The 25,169-nt window shown below is 37.4% G+C and overlaps 1 protein-coding gene across 1 annotated transcript in view; it reads left to right on the top strand.

Annotated features, from left to right (window-relative positions):
* The window catches only part of AXDND1 (axonemal dynein light chain domain containing 1), a 190,812-nt gene that overhangs the window by 68,073 nt on the left and 97,570 nt on the right, over positions 1 to 25,169 (top strand). The window contains exons 11-15 of the mRNA XM_064276579.1: positions 4,141 to 4,261; positions 20,577 to 20,678; positions 21,580 to 21,743; positions 22,979 to 23,054; positions 24,858 to 25,092. Of these exons, the coding sequence (XP_064132649.1) occupies positions 4,141 to 4,261; positions 20,577 to 20,678; positions 21,580 to 21,743; positions 22,979 to 23,054; positions 24,858 to 25,092 (698 nt within the window). The remainder of the gene's footprint in view (positions 1 to 4,140; positions 4,262 to 20,576; positions 20,679 to 21,579; positions 21,744 to 22,978; positions 23,055 to 24,857; positions 25,093 to 25,169) is intronic.

Here is a 25,169-nt window from a genome sequence, read left to right as displayed (position 1 = left end):
TTTCTATTTTTTCACGTTGTAGGGATAATTCTTTGATTTGGCCCTTTCTTTTTTTTGTACGTGTGCATTTATTACTATAAATTGACCTCTGAGCACTGCTTTAGCTGTGCCCCAAAGGTTCTGATAGGAACTGTTTTCATTCTCATTGGATTCTATGAATTTCTTTATTCCATCCTTAATATCTTCTATAACCCAGTCTTTTTTGACCAGAGTATTGTTCAGTTTCCAAGTGTTTGATTTCTTTTTCCTGTTTTTTCTGTTATTGATTTCTACTTTTATGGCCTTATGGTCAGAGAAGATGCTTTGTAAGGCTTGCTTTATGACCTAATATGTGGTCTATTCTAGAGAATGTTCCATGTGTGTTGGAAAAAAATATATAATTGGCTGCCGTTGGGTGGAGTGTTCTGTATATGTCTATGAGGTCAAGTTGGTTAGTTGTGGCATTTAGATCTTCCATGTCTTTATCGAGCTTCTTTCTGGATGTTCTGTCCTTCACCGAAAGTGTTGTGTTAAAGTCTTCTACTATAACTGTGGAGCTTTCTATCTCACTTTTCAATGCTGTTAGAGTTTGTTTCATGTATCTTGCAGCCCTGTCATTGGGTGCATAAATATTTAATATGGTTATATCCTCCTGGTATATTGTCACTTTAATCATATAGTGTCCTTCTTATCCTTTGTGGTGGATTTAACTTTAAAATCTATTTTGTCAGAAATTCAAATTGCCACTCCTGCTCTTTTTTGAGTGTTGTTTGCTTGATATATATTTTTCCATCCTTTGAGTTTTAGTTTGTGTCTCTAAGTCTAAGGTGCATCTCTTTTAGGCTTCATGTAGATGGATCTTTTTTTTTTTAATCCATTCTGCCACTCTCTGTCTCTTTATTGGTGAATTTAGTCCATTTACATTCAGTGTAATTATGTATAGGAATGAGTTTAGTGCTATCATTTTGATGTCTTTTTTTGTGTGTTGTTGACAGTCTCTTGTTCCCACGTAATTTTTTGTGCTGAGTAGTTAATCGTTATATATTGTCCTTTCCTCGTATTTGTTGTTTTTGATTTTGTTTCTGCTGAGTCTCTATTTTTTTCTCATATTTCATTTTGATGAGTAGGATTGTTAGTCTCCTTTGTGGTTACGTCAATATTTTTTCCTATTTTTCTAAGTTTCAACCTAAATTTTATTTCTTTATATCTCCTTGACTTCCTCTCCATACAAAAGATCTATGACTACATTTCTTAGTCCCTCTTTATTGTTTTAATTTTGTCTTCTTTTACATAACGACATCATTGTTTCTCTGTTTTGAGCAATTTTTTTTTAATCTTGATTTATTTTTGTGATTTCCCTATCTGGGTTGACATCTGCTTGCTCTGTCCTGTGTTCTAGTCTTGGGTTGATATCTCATATTATTGATTTTCTAACCAGAGAACTCCCTTTAGTATTGTAGTTTTTGTTTGGTGTTTACAAATTCCCTCAACTTTTGTTTATCTGGAAATGTCTTAATTTCACCTTCATATTTGAGAGAAAGTTTTGCTGGATATATGATTCTCAGCTGGTAATTCTTTTCCTTCAATGCTTTATATAAGTAATCCCGTGGCCTTCTTGCCTGCATGGTTTCTACCAAGTAGTCCAAGCTTATTCTTATTAACTCCCCTTTGTAGGTGACTTTTTGTTTATTCCTAGCGGCTCTTAAAATTCTCTCTTTATCTTTGGCTTTTGCAAGTTTGATTATAATATGTTTTGGTGACTCTTGTTTGAGATCTACCTTATTTGGAGTTTGATGAGCATCTTGGATAGATATCTTCTCATCTTTCACAATATCTGGGACTTTTTCTGCCAACAAATCTTCAACAATTCTCTCCGTATTTTCTGTCCTCCCTCCCTCTTCTGGTACTCCAGTCACTCATAGGTTATTTCTCTTGATAGAGTACCACATGATTCTTAACATTTCTTCATTTTTTTTAATTCTCTTATCTGATTTTTCTTCAAATATATTGGTGCCAAGTGTTTTATCTTCAATCTCACAAATTCTGGCTTCCACTTCCACAGTTCTGCTCCTCTGACTTTCTACTGAGTTGTCTAATTCTGTAATTTTATTGTTAATCCTCTGAATTTCTGATTGCTGTCTCTGTATGAATTCTTGCAGCTATTTAATTTTTCATTATCTTCTTGAATAACCTTTTTAATTTTTTCAACTGTTTTACTTGTGTGTTCCTTGGCTTGTTCTGCGTAGTGCCTGATCTCTTTTCTGATCTTGTTCCTGATGTCTTGAAGAGTTCTGTATTTTAATCTTTTGTATTCTTCGTCTGGTAATTCCAGGAAGGCACTTCCATCCAGAAGATCCCCTGATTCTTTGTTTTGAGAGTTTGTTGAAGCGATCGTTTCTGCTTCTTTATGTGATTTGATATTGACTGTTGCCTCCAAGCCATCTATAAGTTATTGTATTAGTTTATTTTATGTTTAGTTACTGTATCCTAGCTCCTTGCTTAGTTTTGTTTTGGTATGCCTAAATAGGTTGCTTGAGTGAGCTAGCTTATTTTTCCCTTTTAAGCTCCAACATCCTGTCACTAGTTGGCTAGAGCTGTTATCAGGTATGTGAGCCTAGGAGTTCGTTCACTTTTCTTATATGGATTGAACTCAGGTTGTTGGTCATCAGGTGTGTGGTACAGGCTCTGTCCTACAGTCTTAGAGGGGCAGGGGCGATTGGTGTCAGTACAGGTATCTGGTTGCAGAAGGGGGTCATGCTCTGAACAAGGCAGTGAGCTGACAACCATCCCCTGAGTGTCTGTGAGGGAAGTGCGTCCCTGCTGCCTAGAGTGCACAGGTGGTTGGGTTCTGCAGAAGGACCATGAACATCCAATGCTTTTGGTTGGAAGGACTGGGAGGTACCAGTTATCCTTGGACCCCTGTTGCAGGTGGCTGGGTGACATGAGTGGAGCCACCAGTCCTTAGGCCTCTGTCGTGGGTAGGTGAGAACCCTGTTTAATAGAGAAAGCTCTGTGGAACATCAAACACCCACCTCTCCACTGCACAGTTGAAACAGTTGCAGTCTGTCAACAAGGGCCTATTCTCCTATAATAGGTCCACACAGGTGCATGCAGTGGGGAAAGGTATTCAAAGTCCATGGATCATTTGTGCTTGGACAGGAGCCACTTCTGTCCTGAGCTCCCCAGGTTAGTGGAGCTTGGAGATTATCTTTTCCCCCAACTGTGAATTTATTCCTTTCTCCAAGGCCAGGAAAATGGCTCAGGATGTTCAGCAGAACATATCTCAGACCTAGGGAAATTGATAGCCATTGAAGCTGGCTTGGGGGCTGGGGGCGTGGTAAAATATATGCAAGTATTTAGCTTTTGCTGAGAGCGCCGTTCTTCTCTGGTTCCAGAGGTGTGAGTAGGCTGTGCAGCTGGCTGTTTCTCCCTGAGGAAACTGCAGCGAAACGCTATTACTAGCCCGCCGCAGTTGCTCCCGGGAATGGTACCTGAGGGTTCCTGGCGATTCATGTCTGGAAGCTCCTCTCCACTTCTTAACCATCTTTCCCTCCTCCTGCTGCTTTGTCCATTTTCTAACTTTGCCTTTGATGTTCAGTACTCCTGGCTTGTCATAAATATAATCATTTCACTTGTTTTTTTGGGTCTTTGTTGTAAGAGGGACCACTGGAAGCGTATGACTACTCCGCCATCTTTGCCCTGCCTCCTTGAAATTTTCTTTTTGATGATGAACGTGACGTCATTCCTCTTCAATGATGGCATAGTAGACCATATGATTGGCTGATTCAAAATGACTAATACCAGTCCATTTCATTTTCATTAGATATAGTATTATTACAGTTTTAGGATACTATATTACGAGAGTTCTAATGACTAAATAAAGAAAAGAATAATAAGAAAAAGTGTTTAGAGCAGGGAACAATATACTGAGCTTTTTACTTTTACTAAGAGTTTTGTAAGATTTGTAAATGAAATGTGAATTTTTTTTCTACTTCACTGTATATAAAATGTTATCAATATATCCAGAAATTATACCATAATATTTACCTTATGATAAATTTTAAGGGAATAAATTGTCTATTTTTGAACATTTTTTAATTTTAAGTTTTAAAATTATTTTTAAAATATATCTCTATATAGCTGTTTCTTAATTTTTTTTAGAATTGTAGAAGAATATCATGATTTATATACATTGCAACGAGGAAGGATGGAGAGTGATATTAAACTGTTAATGACAGAAAGAGATATATGGAGTTCAGCCACGTATAAATTGGCTCTAAAGGTTGGTTCACCTGGGCTCATAACTCAGACTTCTTTTTTGGCTAGATAAATAATCTAGAAAAAATACTTAAAAAAATGAAAATATATATTTAATTGAGAAATCATGTAACTATTATGGGCCTTGAAAAGGGAAAGTTATAAATTGTCTTTAAAACAAAAGAGGTTTTGTTTTGTTTTTGTTTTCTCTATTGTCCACTTACCTGGCTATTGCCCAAGAATTCTTTTTCTGTTGTTTGTGAACATGTTAGAATTTTAAGCCTTAATTTAATACTAGTAATAAACTAGGAAATATTTTTCTTATTTTTTTGCATAATGTAACCTCATTAGGGTCATTGGATTTTACACTTTTGTTCTATTGCCTTGAAAACCAGTATGACAAATAAACTAAATTATGGTGCCCTGCAGACCATGATAGTAATCCTTTAGGGAAATAGCAAAGTTCCATAATATTCTATATTTTATTGTTATAGATAACAAAACATTTGCCATTTCAACCATTTCTATGTGTACAATACAGGAATATTAATTATGTTCACCATGTTGTGCGACCCTCACCACTATCCATTTAGAAATTTATTCCTTACCCTGAGCAGAAACTCAGTGCCCCTTAAGCAATAACTTACCCTTTCTTCCTCACACCTGTCCCTGGTAACCACTGATAAAGTTTTGTCTCTATTGATTTGTCTATTGTAAATATTTCATATAGTGAGATCATACAATATTTGCCCTTTTGTGTCTGGCTTATTTCACTCAGCATAGTGTTTTTAAGATTCAACCAGGTCATAACATGTATCAGAACTTCATTTCTTTTAATGGCTGAATAATACTCCTTTTTATGTATATAGCACATTTTATCTGTTGATGGACTCGGGTTTTTTTCTATCTTTTGGCTATTCTGAATATTGCTTCAGTGAACATTGGTGTACAAGTATCTGTTTGAGTTCCCGCTTTCAGTTTTTTTGGGTATATACTTTGGGATGAAATTACTGGGTCATATGTTAATTCTATGTTTAACTTTTTGAGGAACCACCAAATTGTTTTCCACATTGACTGCACCAGCAATGCAAGAGGTTCCAATTCCTCTGCATCCTAGTCAGCACTTGTTATTTTCCATTTTCCTTATAAAAGCTGTCCTGGGTGGGAGGGTTAGAGGTATCTCATTGTGGTTTTGATTTGCATTACGCTAGTGACTAATGATCTTGAGCATCTTTCCATGTGCTTATTGGCCATTTGTAACTCTTCTTTGGTGAAATGTTTATTCACGTCCTTTGCCCATTTTTTTGATTGGGTTGTTTATCTTTTTGCTGTTGAGTTGTAGGACTTCTTATATATTCTGGATATTAAACCCTTATGAGATATATGATTCCCGAATATTTGCTTCTGTTCTGTAGATTGTCTCTTCACTTTGTTGATAAAAGTTTTTTGATGCACAAAAGTTTTTAATTTTGATGAAGTCCAGTTTATCTATTTTGTCTCTTGTTGCTCATGCTTTTGGTGTCATCATATCTAATAATCCATTGTTGAAAACTAGTTCATGAAGCAGTACCCCTTTGTTTTCTTCTAAGAGTTTTATGGTTTTAATTCTTTAATATAGGTCATTGATCCATTCTGAGTTAATTTTTCACATATGGTGTGTGGTGTGTGTCCAACTTCGTTCTTTAGCATTTGAAGATCCAGTTTTCCCAGCACCATTTATTGGAGACTATTCTTTTTCCACTGAATGATCTTAGCACCCTTGTCAAAAATCAACTGACCATAGATAGATTTATGGGTTTATTTCTGAACCCTCAATTCTATTCTTCGATCTATGTCAGTCCTTATACCAGCACCAGACTGTTTTGATTAGTGTAGCTTTGTAGTATGTTTTGAAATTGGAAAGTATGATTCCTCTTACTTGGCCTTTTTTAAGATTGCTGTGGCTGTTTGGGGCCCTTTGCAATTTCATATAAATTTGAGGATTGGTGTTTCCATTTCTGCAAAGAAGGCTGTTGGAATATTGATAAAGATTGAACTGAATCTGTAGATCACTTGGGTAGTATTGACATCTTAGCAATATTAAGTGTTCCAATCCATGAACACAGGATCCTTTTCCATTTATTTAGATCTTCTTTAACTTCTTTTAGCAATTTTTTATAGTTTTTCACATACAAGTCTCTTACCTCCTTTGTCCTATTTCTTTCTAGATATTTTATTCTTTTAGATGCTATTGTAAATGGAATTTTTTCTTAATTTCTTTTTCAGATTGGTTAGTGTTGATACTTAGAAACACAGCAGGTTTTTGTATGTTGACCTTGTACTCTTCCACTTTTTTGAACTCATTTATTAGCTTTCTTGTGAATATTTTGGGATTTTCTATATATAAGATTATGTCATCTGAGTAGGGATAGTTTTACTTTTTTCTTTCTGATTTGGATAGTTTTTCTTTTTCTTGCCTAATCGCTCTGACTAGCACTTCCAGCACAATGGCGAATAATAGTAGTAGGCATCCATGTTTTGTTCTTTATTTTAAGGGGAAAGATTTCAGGTTTTCTCCATTAAGTATGATATTATCTGTGGGTTTTTCATAAATATCCTTTATCTTGTTGAGAATTTTCCCTTTTATTCCTAGTTTGTTGAGTGTTTTTATCATGAAAGGGTGTTGGATTTTGTCAAAAGTCTTTTCTGCATTAATTGAGGTTATCCTGTGGCTCTTTTCTTTCATTCTATTAATGTGGTGTATTACATTGACTGGTTTTCTAGCTAAAAGAAATGGCTTGCCTCCTTTTGCCACATCACATGATCCCACGCTTTTCTTTTTTGCTATTTTTTTTCAAATATTATTTCTGTCCCTTTCTCTTTCTCTTCTCTTTCTGTAATTCCCCTGATACATATGTTAGTCTGCTTGATGATGTTCCACAATCACATTAGGCTTTATTCACTTTTCTTTTTCCTTTTTGAGTTCAGATCCAGTCATTTTGATTGTCTCATCCTCTAGTTCACTCATTCTTTGTTCTCCCAACTCAAATCTGCTATTGAGCCCCTTCATTAAATTTTTTCATTTCAGTTATTGTATTTTTCAGCTCCAGTAATTCTGCTTGTCTCCTTTTTATCCTATTTCTTTATTGATATCCTCGTTTTGTTTATGTAACATTTTTCTGATTTCCCTTCATTCATTGTCTATGTTTTCCTATAGTTCTTTGAGCATGTTTAACACTGTGGTTTTAAAGTTTTCTAGTCTGTGCATTATCTGTGCTTCCATGGAGATGATTTCTCTCTCTTCGTCTTGTTCTTTTGCATGGGCCACCAGTTTTAGTGTCTTTGTATGCTTTTGTTTTTTGCCGAATCTGGCATATTAGACTATTACAGTGTGTTAGCTCTGAGCATGTGAGTGCCTTTCTCAGTTCCCCTATATGCACAATGCTTTTTAAAGCATTAATTTCTGTAAGAAACTCTCATTCTGGTTTCTCCTTCAGATTTTTGGAGTTAATTGTCTGCTTTAGTCACACCATTTAGTCCCAGGGAATTAAGTGTGATCACAGCCTCAGTCTTTCCTCACCACTCCCTCCTTCACCCTGTGTGAGCTCCAGTTCAGGCTAGACTGAGGCTTCAGTCCTTAGGCAGCCACAGACAGATAATCAAATACATTTAACAGTCTGCCTGCAAAGTCTATCCTTCTCGCTCCAGAGCTAGAGATTGGGACCCCTCTCTAAGAACACAAACCATGGTTCACTTCTGCTGCAGCTACTGCTGTGGCTGTCAAACAAGAAGGGGGAGGGGCAGAGACAGTAGAAAATAAAGTTTTTTACCATTTAAAAGTCACCCTTTTCATGTTTCCGCATTTGGTTAGTTGCTGCAACCTTCCATTTACTTTTGAGTGTTCTTAGAGAGTTGAGATAACAAATCTTTAGTTGCTTCTTGGTGCGTGTGTGAGTTCATAGACCTGCATATGCTGCCATCTTCCTGAAAGTCCTCATGATATTGTATTTTTATAAAATGCTGACTTGTAAGTTGTCTACTCCCACATCTGGGGCTTATAGATATTTAACAGTGAATTATGACCCTCAATAGGTTTAAAAAATGGTGCATTTGGATAGCTTCAAAGGCCCATTGATGCCAGGTCACTAGGTTCTCTATGGAGATCTCCAAAGTGCTACATTCGCTTTCTGTAATAGGTCCTTCCATGTATAGTAGCTTGTCAGTTTTTTGGATGAAAATATAAAAAGGATACCTGTCAAACTAAAAAAAAAAAAAATTTTTTTTTTTTTCTGTCAAAGTATGTCCCAAAACAAAGAAAGGTAATACACTAATTGTGAAATGAAGACTTGTTTAGTTAGGAAACTTCATTTGTTTGACAGATTTATTAGAAATCTAGAGCAAACATAATTAATAAGGACATACTAGAATCATTCCCATTCAAGAGAGGAGAAAGGGTTCTTGCTGTTGCTGGAGGTCCTAACTGAGGTGAGAAAATGAGAACAAATTCAAGAGGCTTATTTACTAAAAGGAAACTGAAAAATCATGATAATTATAATTATCTACCTAGAAAAACAGAAAAAAAAAGTCAATATAAAGAGTATTTGAAATAATTAGCCTTTAAAAAGGTGCCTGGGTACAAGATAAATATACAAAAACCAACAATTTCCCTTTATACCAACAGTAAACAATTAGAAGTACAATGGGGGACTAGGCTTAGCAAGAAAGGAGCAAGGCCTATATATTAAAAACTCTACAACTATACTAAAGGACTTAAAAAGAGAGCTATATATATGTCTCTTGATGGGAAGAATCAATATTATCAAGATATCAATTCCCTCCAAATTAATCTGTAAATTCAATACAATTCTATTAAAATATCAACAGTTATTTACAGGAATGTGTCAAGTTTATGGAAAAGTCTATGTGGAAGAATCTAAATATGAGAATAATAAAATATTTTAAAAGAGGATTTATAAGGAGTACCTTCTCCTTCTATACATCAAAATACATTATAAAGCCAACGTAACTGAGAATATGGTACTTGGTCAGGAAAAGACAAGTACAAAAGAATAGACAGTTCAGAAATAGACCCATGTGTATCTGGGATATTCAGTTAATTGGATTGAAACAATTGTATATCCAGCTGTTAAAAAGTTTGCATCTCCCTCTCATCACATAAACAAGTAAATCTCAGAAAAGATTAAAAATTAAAAACAATAAAATTATAAATAGAATAAATTATATGACAATATTTTTATAATATTAAAATGAGGTAGCCCTTTCTAAGCATTACATGAAAACTTGGAATTAAAAACTTCTATGTTCTGACAGTCACTAGAAACAAAAGCAAGTAACAGACTGGGTGAAAATGTTGGTACTTTATAAAACAAAGAGTATTACTAAACTGGTCGTATAAACCAATCAATCATTCAATCGACCCTGTAAGATAATGGGCACAGAATATGAGCGGATAGTTCATAGATTAAGAAATTCAAATGGCTTGTGAAAATGTGTCCAACCTCACTAATAATCAACTAGATGGAAAGTAAAGAATAATTAGAAACCACTTTTAGCTTAGCAAGGAGCCCCAGTGGCACAGTGCTTAAAGTGCTCAACTGCTACCTGAAAGGTCGGAGGTGCGGACCCACCAGCTGCTCTGTGGGAGAAAGATATGGCAGCCTGTTTCCATAAAGATTTACAGCCTTGGAAATCCTATGGGGCAGTTCTGCTCTGTGCTATGGGGTCACTATAAGTTGGAATCAACTCGAAGGCAGTGGGGGTGTTTTAGCTTAGCATATTAAAAAAAAAATTAGCAAGTATTATATAGATGATAAACATAGACACTTGTATATACTGTAGATGGGACTATAAATTGGTACAACTTTTTTGGAGATTTTTGTAGGAGATGACAAAATTTTAAAAGAATGTTGCAGACATATAAACTGGCATGGAAAGATGGCTATGATAAATTGTTAAGAAAAAAGCCAAGTTTTAGAGTTATATATTTATATATTTATTGTAAAATGCTATATATATTTAGTTAAAACTATAATAAACATATTTTTTAACTATATATATGTAGTTTGTATGTACTTTTTTTTTTTTTTAATTTTTATTAAGCTTCAAGTGAACATTTACCATTCCAATCAGTCTGTCACATGTAGGTTTACATACATCTTACTCCCTTCTCCCACTTGCTCTCCCCCTATTGAGTCAGCCCTTACAGTCTCTCGTTTCGTGCCAATTTTACCTTCTTCCCTCTCTCTCTATCTTCCCATCCCCCCTCCAGTCAAGAGTTGCCAACACACTCTCCTGTGTCCACCTGATTTAATTAGCTCACTCTTCATCAGTATCTCTCTCCCCTCCACTGACCAGTCCTTTTCATGCCTGATGATTTGTCTTCGGGGATGGTTCCTGTCCTGTGCCATCAGAAGTTCTGGGGAGCATTGTCTCTGGGATTCCTCTAGTCGCAATCATACCATTAGGTGTGGTCTTTTAATGAGAATTTGGGGTCTGCATCCCATTGGTCTCCTGCTCCCTCAGGAGTTGTCTGTTGTGTTCCCTGACAGGGCAGACATCGATTGTGGCCGGGCACCAACTAGTTCTTCTGGTCTCAGGATATTGTAGGTCTCTGGTTCAAGTGGCCCTTTCTGTCTCTTGGGTTCTTAGTTGTCGTGTGACCTTGGTGTTCTTCCTTTGCCTTTGCTCCCGGTGGGTTGAGACCAATTAATGTATTTTAGATGGCTGCTTGTTGGCATTTAGGACCCCAGGTGCCACAATTCAAAGTGGGATGCAGAGTGTTTTCATAATAGAATTGTTTTGCCCATTGATTTAGAAGTCCTCTCAAACCAAGTTCCCCAGACCCCAGCCCCTGCTTTGCTATCCTTTGAAGCTTTCATTTTATCTCGGAAACCTCTTTACTTTTAGTCCTGTCCAATTAGGCTGACCTTCCATGTTTTGAGTGTTGTCTTTCCCTTCACCCAAAGCAGTTCCCATCTACAGATTGATCAATAAAAAGCCCTCTCCCTCCCTCCCTCCCTCCCTCCCTCCCTCCCCCCTTTGTAACCACAAAAGTATGTGTTCTTTTCCATTTTTTCTATTTCTCAAGATCTTATAATAGTGGTCTTATACAATATTTGTCCTTTTGCAACTGACTCATTTCGCTCAGCATAATGCCTTCCAGATTCCTCCATGTTATGAAGTGTTTCAGAGATTCGTCACTGTTCTTTATCGATGCGTAGTATTCCATTGTGTGAATATACCACAATTTATTTACCCATTCGTCCGTTGATGGACATCTTGGTTGCTTCCAGCTTTTTGCTATTGTAAACAGAGTTGCAATAAACATGGGTGTGCATATATCTGTTTGTGTGAAGGGTCTTGTATTTTTAGGGTATATTCCGAGGAGTGGGATTTCTGGGTTGTATGGTAGTTCTATTTCTAACTGTTTAAGATAACGCCAGATGGATTTCCAAAGTGGTTGTACCATTTTACAACCCCACCAGCAGTGTATGAGAGTTCCAGTCTCTCCGCAGCCTCTCCAACATTTATTATTTTGTGTTTTTTGAATTAATGCCAGTCTAGTTGGTGTGAGATGGAATCTCATCGTAGTTTTAATTTGCATTTCTCTAATGACTAATGATCGAGAGCATTTTCTCATGTATCTGTTGGCTGCCTGAATATCTTCCTTAGTGAAATGTGTGTTCATATCCTTTGCCCACTTCTTGATTGGGTTGTTTGTCTTTTTGTGGTTGAGTTTTGACAGAATCATGTAGATTTTAGAGATCAGGCGCTGGTCTGAGATGTCATAGCTGAATATTCTTTCCCAGTCTGTAGGTGGTCTTTTTACTCTTTTGGTGAAGTCTTTAGGTGAGCATAGGTGTTTGATTTTTAGGAGCTCCCAGTTATCTGGTTTCTCTTCATCATTTTTGGCAATGTTTTGTATTCTGTTTATGCCCTGTATTAGGGCTCCTAGGGTAGATCCTATTTTTTCTTCCATGATTTTTATCGTTTTAGTCTTTATGTTTAGGTCTTTGATCCACTTGGAGTTAGTTTTTGTGCATGGTGTGAGGTATGGGTCCTGTTTCATTCTTTTGCAAATGGATATCCAGATATGCCAGCACCATTTGTTAAAAAGACTATTATTTCCCCAATTGACTGACACTGGTCCTTTGTCAAATATCAGCTGCTCATAAATGGATGGATTTATATCTGGGTTCTCAATTCTGTTCCATTGGTCTATGTGCCTGTTGTTGTACCAGTACCAGGCTGTTTTGACTACTGTAGCTATATAATAGGTTCTGAAATCAGGTAGGGTGAGGCCTCCCACTTTCTTCTTCTTTTTCAGTAATGTTTTGCTTATCCGGGGGTTCTTCCCTTTCCATATGAAATTAGTGATTTGTTTCTCTATTCCCTTAAAGTATGACATTGGTATTTGGATTGGAAGTGCGTTGTATGTATAAATGGCTTTTGGTAGAATAGACATTTTTACTATGTTAAGTCTTCCTATCCATGAGCAGGGTATGTTTTTCCATTTAAGTGTGTCCTTTTGAATTTCTTGTAGCAGAGTTTTATAGTTTTCTTTGTAAAGGTCTTTTACATCCTTGGTAAGATTTATTCCTAAGTATTTTATCTTCTTGGGGGCTACTGTGAATGGTATTGATTTGGTTATTTCCTCTTCGGTGTTCTTTTTGTTGATGTAGAGGAATCCAAGTGATTTTTGTATGTTTATTTTATATCCTGAGACTCTTCCAAACTCTTCTATTAGTTTCAGTAGTTTTCTGGAGGATTTCTTAGGGTTTTCCATGTATACGATCATGTGATCTGCAAATAGTGATAGCTTTACTTCCTCCTTGCCAATCTGGATACCCTTTATTTCTTTGTCTAGCCTAATTGCTCTGGCTAGGACTTCAAGTACGATGTTGAATAAGAGTGGTGATAAAGGGCATCCTTGTCTGGTTCCCGTTCTCAAGGGAAATGCTTTCAGGTTCTCTCCATTTAGAGTGATATTGGCCGTCGGCTTTGCATATATGCCCTTTATTATGTTGAGGAATTTTCCTTCAATTCCTATTTTGGTGAGAGTTTTTATCATAAATGGGTGTTGGACTTTGTCAAATGCCTTTTCTGCATCAATTGATAAGATCATGTGGTTTTTGTCTTTTGTTTTATTTATGTGATGGATTACATTAATGGTTTTTCTGATATTAAACCAGCCTTGCATACCTGGTATAAATCCCACTTGATCAGGGTGAATTATTTTTTTGATGTGTTGTTGGATTCTATTGGCTAGAATTTTATTAAGGATTTTTGCATCTATGTTCATGAGGGATATAGGTCTAAAATTTTCTTTTTTTGTAATGTCTTTACCTGGTTTTGGTATCAGGGAGATGGTAGCTTCATAGAATGAGTTGGGTAGTATTCCGTCTTTTTCTATACTTTGAAATACCTTCAATAGTAATGGTGTTAAGTCTTCCCTGAAGGTTTGGTAGAACTCTGCAGCGAAGCCATCTGGGCCAGGACTTTTTTTTTGTTGGGAGTTTTTTGATTACCGTTTCAATCTCTTTTTTTGTTATGGGTCTATTTAGTTGTTCTACTTCTGAATGTGTTAGTTTAGGTAAGTAGTATTGTTCCAAGAATTTATCCATTTCTTCTAGGTTTTCAAATTTGTTAGAGTACAATTTTATGTAGTAATCTGATATGATTCTTTTGATTTCATTTGGTTCTGTTGTGATGTGGTCCTTCTCGTTTCTTATTCGGGTTATTTGTTTCCTTTCCTGTTTTTCTTTAGTCAGTCTAGCCAATGGTTTATCAATTTTGTTAATTTTTTCAAAGAACCAGCTTTTGGCTTTGTTAATTCTTTCAATTGTTTTTCTGTTCTCTAATTCATTTAGTTCAGCTCTAATTTTTATTAGTTGTTTTCTTCGGGTGCCTGATGGATTCTTTTGTTGCTCACTTTCTATTTGCTCAAGTTTTCGGGACAGTTCTCTGATTTTGTCTCTTTCTTCTTTTTGTATGTGTGCATTTATCGATATAAATTGGCCTCTGAGCACTGCTTTTGCTGTGTCCCAGAGGTTTTGATAGGAAGTATTTTCATTCTCGTTGCTTTCTAAGAATTTCCTTATTCCCTCCTTGATGTCTTCTATAACCCAGTCTTTTTTCAGGAGGGTATTGTTCATTTTCCAAGTATTTGATTTCTTTTCCCTAGTTTTTCTGTTATTGATTTCTAGCTTCATTGCCTTGTGGTCTGAGAAGATGCTTTGTAATATTTCGATGTTTTGGATTCTGGAAAGATTTGTTTTATGCCCTAATATGTGGTCTATTCTAGAGAATGTTCCATGTGCGCTAGAAAAAAAAGTATATTTTGCAGCAGTTGGGTGGAGAGTTCTGTGTAAGTCAATGAGGTCAAGTTGGTTGATTGTTGTAAGTAGGTCTTCCGTGTCTCTATTGAGCTTCTTACTGGATGTCCTGTCCTTCTCCGAAAGTGGTGTGTTGAAGTCTCCTACTATATATGTGGAGGTGTCTATCTCACTTTTCAATTCTGTTAAAATTTGATTTATGTATCTTGCAGCCCTGTCATTAGGTGCGTAAATATTTAATATGGTTATGTCTTCCTGATCAATTGTCCCTTTTATCATTATATAGTGTCCTTCTTTATCCTTTGTGGCGGATTTAAGTCTAAAGTCTATTTTGTCAGAAATTAATATTGCTACTCCTCTTCTTTTTTGCTTATTGTTTGCTTGATATATTTTTTTCCATCCTTTGAGTTTTAGTTTGTTTGTGTCTCTAAGTCTGAGGTGTGTCTCTTGTAGGCAGCATATAGATGGATCGTGTTTTTTTATCCAGTCCGTGACTCTCTGTCTCTTTATTGGTGCATTTAGTCCTTTTACATTCAGCGTAATTATAGATAAGTAAGTTTTTAGTGGTGTCATTTTGATGCCTTTTCATGTGTGTTGTTGGCCATTTCATTTTTCCACATGCTTTTTTGTGCTGAGACGTTTTTCTTAGTAGCTTGTGAGATCCTCATTTTCATAATGTTTAACTTTGTGTTTATTGAGTCGTTACGTTTTTCTTGGCTTTTTTCTTGAGTTATGGGATTGATATTTCTTTTTGTGGTTACCTTTTTATTTACCCCTATTTTTCTAAGTAAAAACCTAACTTGTATCCTTCTATTTCGCCTTGTAGCACTCTCCATCTGGCAGTTCAATGCCTCCTATATTTAGTCCCTCTTTTTGATTATTTTGATCGTTTATCTATTGATTTCCATGATTTCCTGTTGTGTGTATTATTTTGTTTATTTATTTATTTTTTAGAATTAGTCTTAATTTGTTTGTTTTTGTGCTTTCCCTGTTTGAGTTGCGTTGATATCAGGACGTTCTGTTTTGTGACCTTGTATTGTGCTGGTAGCTGATATTATTGGTCATCCGGCCAAACAATCTCCTTTAGCATTTCTTGCAGTCTTGGTTCAGTTTTTGCAAATTCTCTAAACTTGTGTTTATCTGTAAATATCTTAATTTCTCCTTCATATTTCAGAGAGAGTTTTGCTGGATATATGATCCTTGGTTGGCAGTTTTTCTCGTTTAGTGCTCTGTATATGTCGTCCCATTCCCTTCTTGCCTGCATGGTTTCTGCTGAGTAGTCTGAACTTATTCTTATTGATTCTCCCTTGAAGGAAACCTTTCTTTTCTCCCTGGCTGCTTTTAAAATTTTCTGTTTGTCTTTGGTTTTGGCAAGTTTGATGATGATATGTCTTGGTGTTTTTCTTTTTGGATCAATCTTAAATGGGGTTCGATGAGCATCTTGGATAGATATCCTTTCTTCTTTCATGATGTCAGGGAAGTTTTGTGTCAGGAGTTCTTCAACTATTTTCTCTGTGTTTTCTGTCCCCCCTCCCTGTTCTGGGACTCCAATTACTCGCAAGTTATCCTTCTTGATAGAGTCCCACATGATTCTTAGGGTTTCTTCATTTTTTTTAATTCTTTTATCTGATTTTTTTTCAGCTATGTTGGTGTTGTTTCCCTGGTCCTCCAGAAGTCCCAGTCTACATTCTAATTGCTCGAGTCTGCTCCTCTGACTTTCTATTGCGTTGTCAAATTCTGTAATTTTATTGTTAATCTTTTGGATTTCTACATGCTGTCTCTCTATGGATTCTTGCAACTTGTTAATTTTTCCACTATGTTCTTGAATAATCTTTTTGAGTTCTTCAACAGTTTTATCAGTGTGTTCCTTGGCTTTTTCTGCATTTATCCTAATTTCATTTGTGATATCTTTAAGCATTCTGAAAATTAGTTTTTTATATTCTGTATCTGATAATTCCAGGATTGTATCTTCATTTGGGAAAGATTTTGATTCTTTTGTTTGGGGGGTTGGAGAAGCTGTCGTGGTCTGTTTCTTTATGTGGTTTGATATGGACTGCTGTCTCCGAGCCATCACTGGGAAACTAGATTTTCCAAGTAGTCAGCTAAAAAAAAATGCAGTCAGATCCCTATCTGAATTCTCTCTCTGGCTCCGGGTATTCGGATGTTAATGGGGTCGCCTGGGGAGGGTGGGGGAGGGATCTGAGAGCTAGGAGTGTAGCACCACAGAATATAGAGCTGAACACCACGTTCACGCTCCGCCCCCGTTTGCCAAAATCCGGGCTGGACGGGTCCCTGGCTAGGACACTGCTTTCCTTGCTCGGAAACCAGTCAGTTCCTCCTGGGGACTTCCTCCAGTGCGCGGCACCGCTCGTGGGCACTGGGTGGGCGTTTCCCTCACGAACGGGTGGGCCCGCCCCCAGGGTCTATTCAGGCGATTATAATTAGGTCCCGCGGTCACGCCCCGCCTGTGCGCGCGCCCAAATCCCAGCGGGATGACTTCCGGGTTAAGACGCTGCTTTCCCTGTTCGGGAACCAGTCACTTCCTCCCGGGACTTCTCCTTCCAGAGCGCCACACCTCTCGCGCGAACTGGTTTCGGGTCACCTGCACGGCCAGGTGGGCCCGCCCCCTGGGTCAATTCAGGGCAATAAAAATGGACTCCGTGCTCACGCCCCGCTCGTGCGCGCGCCCAAGCCCCGGCAGGACGGCACCGCGTCTGGGACGCTACTTTCTGCGCTTCGGGACCAATCAGTTCCTCCGCACGGCCAGGTGGGCCCGCCCCCTGGGTCAATTCAGGGCAATAAAAATGGACTCCGCGCTCACGCCCCGCTCGTGCGCGCGCCCAAGCCCCGGCAAGATGGCACCCTGTCTGGGACGCTACTTTCTGCGCTTCGGGACCAATCAGTTCCTCCCGGGGACTTCTCCTTCCGGTGTGCCACACCTCTCGCGCAAACTGGGAGGGCGTCACTCGCACGACCAGGTGGTCCCGCCCCCTGGGTCAATTCAGGGTAATAAAAATGGACCCCGCGCTGATGCCCCGCCCGCGCGCGCGCGCGCGCGTGCCCAGATCCCAGCGGAATGGCTGCCCGTCTGGGATGCTGCTTTCCCTGTTTTGAGACCAGACACTTCTGGGGATTTCTCCCTCTGGTGTGCCGTGCCACACGCGCGGACTGGGTGTGCGTCCTCCCGCACGAACGTGTGGGCCCCGCCCTGGGGTCACTTTAGGGAAATATAGTTGACCCCCCACCAGCTCGTGCCCCGTCGGCTTCTCGCCTAACTCCCGGCGGGACGGCACCCCAGCTGGGACGCTGTTCTCCCCCCTCCCAGATCAGTCACTGCCTCCCGGGTGCTTCTCCCTCCGGCTGCGCCTCTACGCCGCCCGCGCCAACCTGCTAGACTTCCTCCCGGGATGGGTTCGGGGGGGAAGGGGTGGGCCCCCTTTCTGTGCCGTCTGCCCCCCTGGGCTCTGCCCCCGATTGAGCTCCGAAGGTCACCTGCCTGGTGCGCTGGCTCCTAGTTCTGAAAACAGTCGCTGTCTGCCCGTATTTGTTCGTTTTCCGTCTCTAAGTCTGTGCTTGTTGTTCAGAGTTCGTAGATTGTTATGTATGTGATCGATTCCCTTGTTTTTCCGAGTCTTTGTTGCAAGAGGGATCCGCAGTAGCGTCCACCTAGTCCGCCATCTTGGCCCCCCTGTATGTACATTTTTAGAAAAGCCTCATGGATGACACATCAAACTAATAACACTATTTTTGGTGAGGAAACCCTGGTGGCATAGTTGTTAAGTGCTACAGCTGCTAACCAAAAGTTCGGCAGTTCGAATCCACCAGGTGCTCCTTGGAAACTCTATGGGGTAGTTCTGCTCTGTCCTATAGGGTCTCTGTGAGTTGGAATCGACTCGATGGCAATGGGTTTGGATTTTTGGTTTATCTTTGGTGAATTGAATTTTAAGGTTGGGTGGGCTGATAGGAATTTTGAGTTTTTACTTTATATTTCTGTATTATTTGACTTTCTTTTAACAATTGTGTATTATTTTAATTAAAAATGATAATTCTTGAGGATCTAGTCGTCTTTTGTTTTTAACAGGCTTTATTGAGATCTGTTATGTGTCAGACATTATCCTGTGTGTTGGTTGTTGATAAAAAAGTTATTGATAAAAAACGTAAGATATTCAAATGTATTTCAACAATCTAGAATGATGGACCTATCCAGACAAATGAAATGTTAGTAGAGATGAATGTATAGATTATTCTTATTAGTATTTATGTTAATGATTACTATGATTAATATTATAAATAGCAGCAATAATTTATTAAGTTATTACTAGGTGCCAGATACTTTGCTAAGAGAGTAATTACCATAGTTCTTATAGCCAGTCTCACGAAATAGTACTATCATTACCTATATTTTTCAGATGAGGAAACTGAGACTCAGACAGGTAATTTGCCCAGGTTCACATAGCTAATAAACAGTGAACCTAGTAAGAATGGCTCTAGAACATGAACTCCCAATTACCACGCTGTACTGTCTTCAAGGCAAAACAGACAAATTCAGGCCAATCACCTGATGTAAGAGACCCAGGCTATGAGCAGTCCGTGTGAAAAAGGACCTGTGATGTTGAAATGGCTGCAAATCTGGTATAAGCCAACTGCATGAGGTAGCTCTTAAAACAACGCTAGACTCTTACATGGATAGCAGTAGAAAGAATGCCAAAACTAAACCCGTTGCCGTCAAGTTGATTCTAAACCACCCCGACCCTAGAGGACAGAGTAGAACTGCCCACAGGGTTTCCAAGGAGTGGCTGGTGGATTCAAACTGCCAACATTTTGGTTAGCAGCCAAATGCTTAACCACTATGCCACTAGGGCTCCAGTAGAGAGAATAAAAGAAGGAGATAATTGTCTCATTTTTCTCTAGGATGGTCAAACTTCATCAAGGACACAGTGTTGCATCCTGATGCAGAATTTAAAAAGGGGCATTGGCATGTTCAGAGGAGACAATCCTGACAGTAAATATATAATAAATCTGGGAAGTAGACATGTTCAGTAGGAGAAAAAGGAAGATAAGCGAGCCCTCTAATCTAGAAGTATTTAAGCAATAGAGGACTGACCCCTGGGAGAAATTTCTGTAGAAGAGTACCTAGCATTGTTGTGGTTTTATGTTACATCATCCCTAACATCCCTTCCAACCCAAAGTGAGAGTTAGACTGTTAGTTGCCTGAAAATCAGGACTTTATTTTTTTTGTTCACAGCTATATCCATAGTGTCTGGAATAGTTTTCATTAAATTACTATATAATTGATTTGATTTATCAGTGGTTCTCAAGGTGTGGTCCAGGGACTCCTGGAGGGTCCATGAGACCCTTTCAGAAGGTCCTCGACGCAAGTTTTCTAATACTACTAAGATGTTATTTGCCCTTTTCACTCTCATTCTCTGAGTGTACAGTGGAGTTTTCTAGAAGCTACATGACACGGGATATTGCATCATATTGAATGCAGAAGCAAATATGAGAATGCAGGAATACTCTATTAAGGCAGACATTAAAGAGATTTATAAAAATGTAAAACAAGGACACTTTTCACTGATTTTTTTAAAAATATAGTTATTTTTCATTAAAATGTTATTTATGTTAACATGTTATTAATGTTTTTTTAAATGAATTAACAAGTACATATTTTAAATGATTTCTATTTTAATTTCCAATACAGTAAGTATTGATAGGTATAATCCATATGAACAAAAGGTCTCTGGGGTCCTCAATTTTTAAGAGTAAAAAGGGGTCTTGAGACCAAATTGTTTGAGAACCTCTGCTATATATTTCAATTTTGTTTCAGCTTATTGGTTTTAGAAAACGTGAATTTATGACTCAAGTTAGTTCTTGATTTAAGTAAGAAATATTGGTTGAGTTAATGATCCAATGAAAATTAATATGTGAATGAAATTGGTTTGGGTTTAAAAACTAAAATGGTTTGTTAATGTTTTAGGTTTCTGATTATAGTGCATGTTTTTATAGGTAATTGTAAGAAATAAAGTCATATTGGCTAAAAGACTTTACCTCAATGAAAAAGGCTGGAATAAATACACTAAGCATTTCATCATACTGCTGTCAACCAAGGTAAATCTAGGTTAACCTAAGTTATGGGAAAAGAGACTCTGTGGGTGTTGAATGTTGAGCCTAGGTCTTTGCAAAATTTATGGATTTTAAAGTATAGTTTTATATTTGTGCTTTATTGTAGGTAGAATGAAAAGTCTAAGGAAAAGAAAATAAAAACTATTTCCTTTTGTCCGTTTTCTATTGTAAACCAATTTAAGTTTAATAACATTGCGAATATTATAGTTACCATTCTATTTAAAATAGCAGTGTTTATTGAAATAGTTGCATTATCAATGCGTTCTATGCAATTTTATAAGAAAATTCAGTGAACACACTAGGGAGAAAAGGAGAGAACAGACATTTGGTGTGTTTCTATTATGAGTCAAGCCATATGCTGTAGTCATTTTATTTAACTCCTATAGCAGTCTTGTGAGATATGTATTATGTTCTTTATTTTATGGATAATAAAAATTAGTCACATATAGATTAAATATATTTCCCCCATGGTTACACAGCCAGTAAATGGCTAGGATTTCACATCTGAGTCTGTGTGACTTCATAGTTCCTGTTCTTGCCACTGTACCACACTGCCTCCCGTGAAAGACCTATAGGAAAATGGGTTTCCTGTTGCAAAAGAAAAAAAATCTTGTTCCAAATGCTTTATGTACCATGGAAAATCCATCATGAAAGGAACTGTGTGGTAATATCACTGATATTTTGAAACGGAAATCCTGTTTTTGTTATTTTGATCTATTTCCTATGGATGTGTCCAATATTACAATATTAATAAGTGCTATGAGTCGGAATCGACTTGACAGCACTGGGTTTGGTTTTTTTTGTTTGTTTGTTTTGGTCCATATTAACAATTATTTTGCTACATGAATAAATGAATAAGTTGTTTGATTCCATGCATTTTATCTAGGACACTGCAGACCTTGCACTGTTGCAGAAGTTGACACAGAAGTGGAGAAACTTAATGAATACATTTAAACAGGAGGTGGAACAAAGTGAAGAGTCTACAAGGGAGACACTACAAACTGTTAAGAATGGCCTTATCAAATGGGAGAAGTTCTTAAAAAATACTGTGTGAGTCTCCAAGAATCTTTTTTTTTTATTTAATTATACTATGTCATGCCTGATAACTCAGTCCAATTCTCTCTTTCTCTTTCTCCTTCCTCTCCTCCTGTCTCCATCTGTCTTTCTTTTACCTTGTAATTACTCTAAGATTGATTTTTGGGGAGGCAGCCCTTACGAGGCCACAATCCTGCTAGGACCTTGAAGAAGTCTGCAGTTTGTAGTGATAATTGTTTCTCTAGCCTGTCATGATCCTCCTGCCCAACTAGTCCAATTCTTTTTCTTTCCTCTTTTTTTTTTGTAAATAAAGTCCACTTGGCAAAGTTTAATGTCTGAGTCCATCTGCAAATTCGATAGCATAGTGCATGTGGAGTAAAGTAGAATAAGTGGGTGGCAGTTACAGGATACCTGATTTTGACTGAATGTCATACTCTGTAACAATTAGAGAAAATCTGACCATAAAAGAGAATGCCTATAAAGTAGTTAAGTTGAGGCTAGATGACTAAATCATGGCAAAGGCTAGTGGGAATCTATACTTCAGATGAAGGCTGGATTCAATGATTTCTAAGGTGTCTTTAAAATTTAAGATGATTTTTCTGTTGAGGAGACATATTTAGGTACCATTTCTGTTTTAAATTGCTAACAGTGGCTTCAGACTTTCATGCCCTCTAAGAAGTTCCCCAGTGAATAGATCTGGAAGGTCTGGAAACTGAATTGGTACATCTCCAAGTTGGTTACTGCTGTCATGTGCCCATGTGTGTTGACTCTTAGCTGGGAGGGGAGCACAGGTGGCAGCGGTCCTCTTCCCTTTTTCTCTTCAGAAACTTCTCTAGCAATATTTCTTTCCTTGTGAGACTTCAGAGAAATTAAACTCTTACCAGAAACTGGAGCTACTGACCTAAGTCTTGAGTCCCAATTACTCCTTAGGCTCCCTTTCTATTTGTATACAGTTTTGGCAGGTGCATTCAACAGGAATTATTCTTATGATGATCTAGTTTTGGACACCAAATGCTCAGAGATCACCCTTTTAAGACTGCCATGGCCCATGGCTCTGTAACTTCTTTGCTCAGGTCCAATTAAGGTCTAAGTTTTTATTTATATTTGTAAATTTAAGGATGAATGCCCATGAGGAATGCCCTTGAAAATCATAAAGGAGGGGTGGACATAATATTGTTATATATTGTATAAATTCATAATTTTCTTTGTTTATATTTGTTCTAGACCCATTTCTTTTTCTTTTCTTCCAGTGGAAAAGGCAAGCCTCCTTTTATTCAGGGAGATATATTGGATCCAATTCATCCAGACTTTAAGCTATGGGTAAAGGTAAGACTTGCTAACAAATAACTCAGTAATCAAAATACTGGGATAGATGGGCTCAATAGTCACTACAATGGACTCAGGCATACCAATGGTCATCAAGGTTGTGCAGGACATTATACATCAGGTCGCCATAAATTGGGACCAGCTTGATAACTAATAACAAAAACCTACAACTGAGTCATATCTCATCCTTTAAAAATGTCATATTAAGTTTTATGAAAGAAAGGAAAACAAGAAGGCCATAGGACTTTTTAAAATACACTTAAGTATTTTCAGTTCCATTTCAGATTTTAGGGTCAAGTAAAGTTAGGCTGCTAGAAAAAATTTGGGAAAAGATACTTGGGTGGCAGTGAGGGTAGCTGTAATTCTTTCACCCAGTTGTCAGACGTAAGTAATATCTGTGCCTCACCTGTACCTAGCTTTTGTGTTAAGGACAAATTGGACTTTTAAAATTGATAACATCTGTTTAAAAGGGTTTGAGCTTTTAAGATAGATCTCATTTTTCAAATTGCTATCATGACATAGGAGTCTGACAAAGGAAAATATATAAGACATTGAAATATCTCCATAGTTAACATCAAGCTCATGGTCTGATGAAACCTCATCCAGATCCCAAGAAGGCATTTTCTTTTCTCTTGAAATGACTAGAGTAAAACATTCTCAGAATAGAAGATGTTTGTTCTCCTACAAAATATCTCATTTACTGACTTTTTTTTACTGTTTATCTGGCAATTTTGACATTGCATAGATAAAATTGAAAAAAAAACTCATATTTCCTCATTATTAGGAAGAATACTAATTCTCATTTGTTAAGCACCTACTCATTGTCAGGAACTAAAAGTACTTTCCATACATTATTTTACTTAACCTTCATGGCAGCCATATGATGCAGGTTTTATAATTCTCGTCTCTGATGAGAAAATTGAAACTTAGAAATATTAAATAACTTGTGTAAGTTATCTATAAATGGTAGGTGGTAGAGTCAGAATTTGAGTCCAAGTCTCTCCAACTCAAAAATCTTTACTCTTAATTGCTGAGCTACACTGCCTCCCTCTAGTGATTACTCTTATTGAAGGGTGGGTGATTTGTTTCCATTTTCTGAGTCACAAATGATGGCAAAGTTTATCTGTAAATTGTACTTTATTTTTTCCAAAAACTTTATTGGTATGTCATTTATAGGACTTGGACTGGGGTTTAAACAGAAGAATAAAGCACAACCTGTACTTTTTGGGAACTTTTCCAGTGTAGTGGGGATCGTGTAAACAGATACATATACATAACATGTTCTTACTAAAAAAAAAAAAAAAAGCAGGTATTAATTAAATGTGCTCAGGTCTCTAGGACTTAGCTGTCTGTCAATAATTTTTTATCCATATAGGATTTAGTGTAATGGTTTTTATCCTGGTAAACTATGGGTTATCACATAAAACCAAAAAAACCCACTGCCGTTGAGTCAATCCCGACTCATAGCGACCCTATGGGACAGAGTAGAACTGCCCCATAGAGTTTCCAAGGAGCACCTGGCGGATTTGAACTACCGACCTTTTGGTTAGCAGCCATAGCCCTTAACCACGACGCCACCAGGGTTTCCTGGTTATCACATACAGTATCAAAATTAAATTCATTTTAATTTCAAAAATAAAATGTATATTACATATCATTTCTTTGGATGAGAAATGGCATGAACAAATAATAGGACATACAACTCCAAAATAATTGGAGCCCCTGGGAAATAAGGACCTGGGTAGACTTTGATAAAATCATTAGTGAATAATGTGTTACTTCTCCCTCCCTTTCATTTTCTAGATGCTGAATGATGATAAAGAAAAGTATACTGGGGATATTCTAGTTTCAAAGTATGATTCTCTCAAGATTATTAAACATTTACAGGAAAATTGGGCAGATATTGGGCTTGGGATATTTAGTCGCCATAAAGATATGGAGGGGAATATGCCATCAGAGCAACTCTACATGGAGGAAATTAACAAAACCATAGGAAAACTCTACAAAGAATATGAAGTAAGAATAAATGGTGATAATGGTAAGCAAGCCACACTGATAATTAGATTGCTTGATATTATAAGCATTTCAAGAGTAATTATCTTCAATGTAGTTGAT

The sequence above is a fragment of the Loxodonta africana genome, chromosome 25 (assembly GCF_030014295.1).
Source record: "Loxodonta africana isolate mLoxAfr1 chromosome 25, mLoxAfr1.hap2, whole genome shotgun sequence".
NCBI lineage: Eukaryota > Metazoa > Chordata > Mammalia > Proboscidea > Elephantidae > Loxodonta > Loxodonta africana.
The sequence above is the reverse complement of the archived record's forward strand: the minus strand, read 5'-3'. Positions and strand labels throughout refer to the sequence as shown.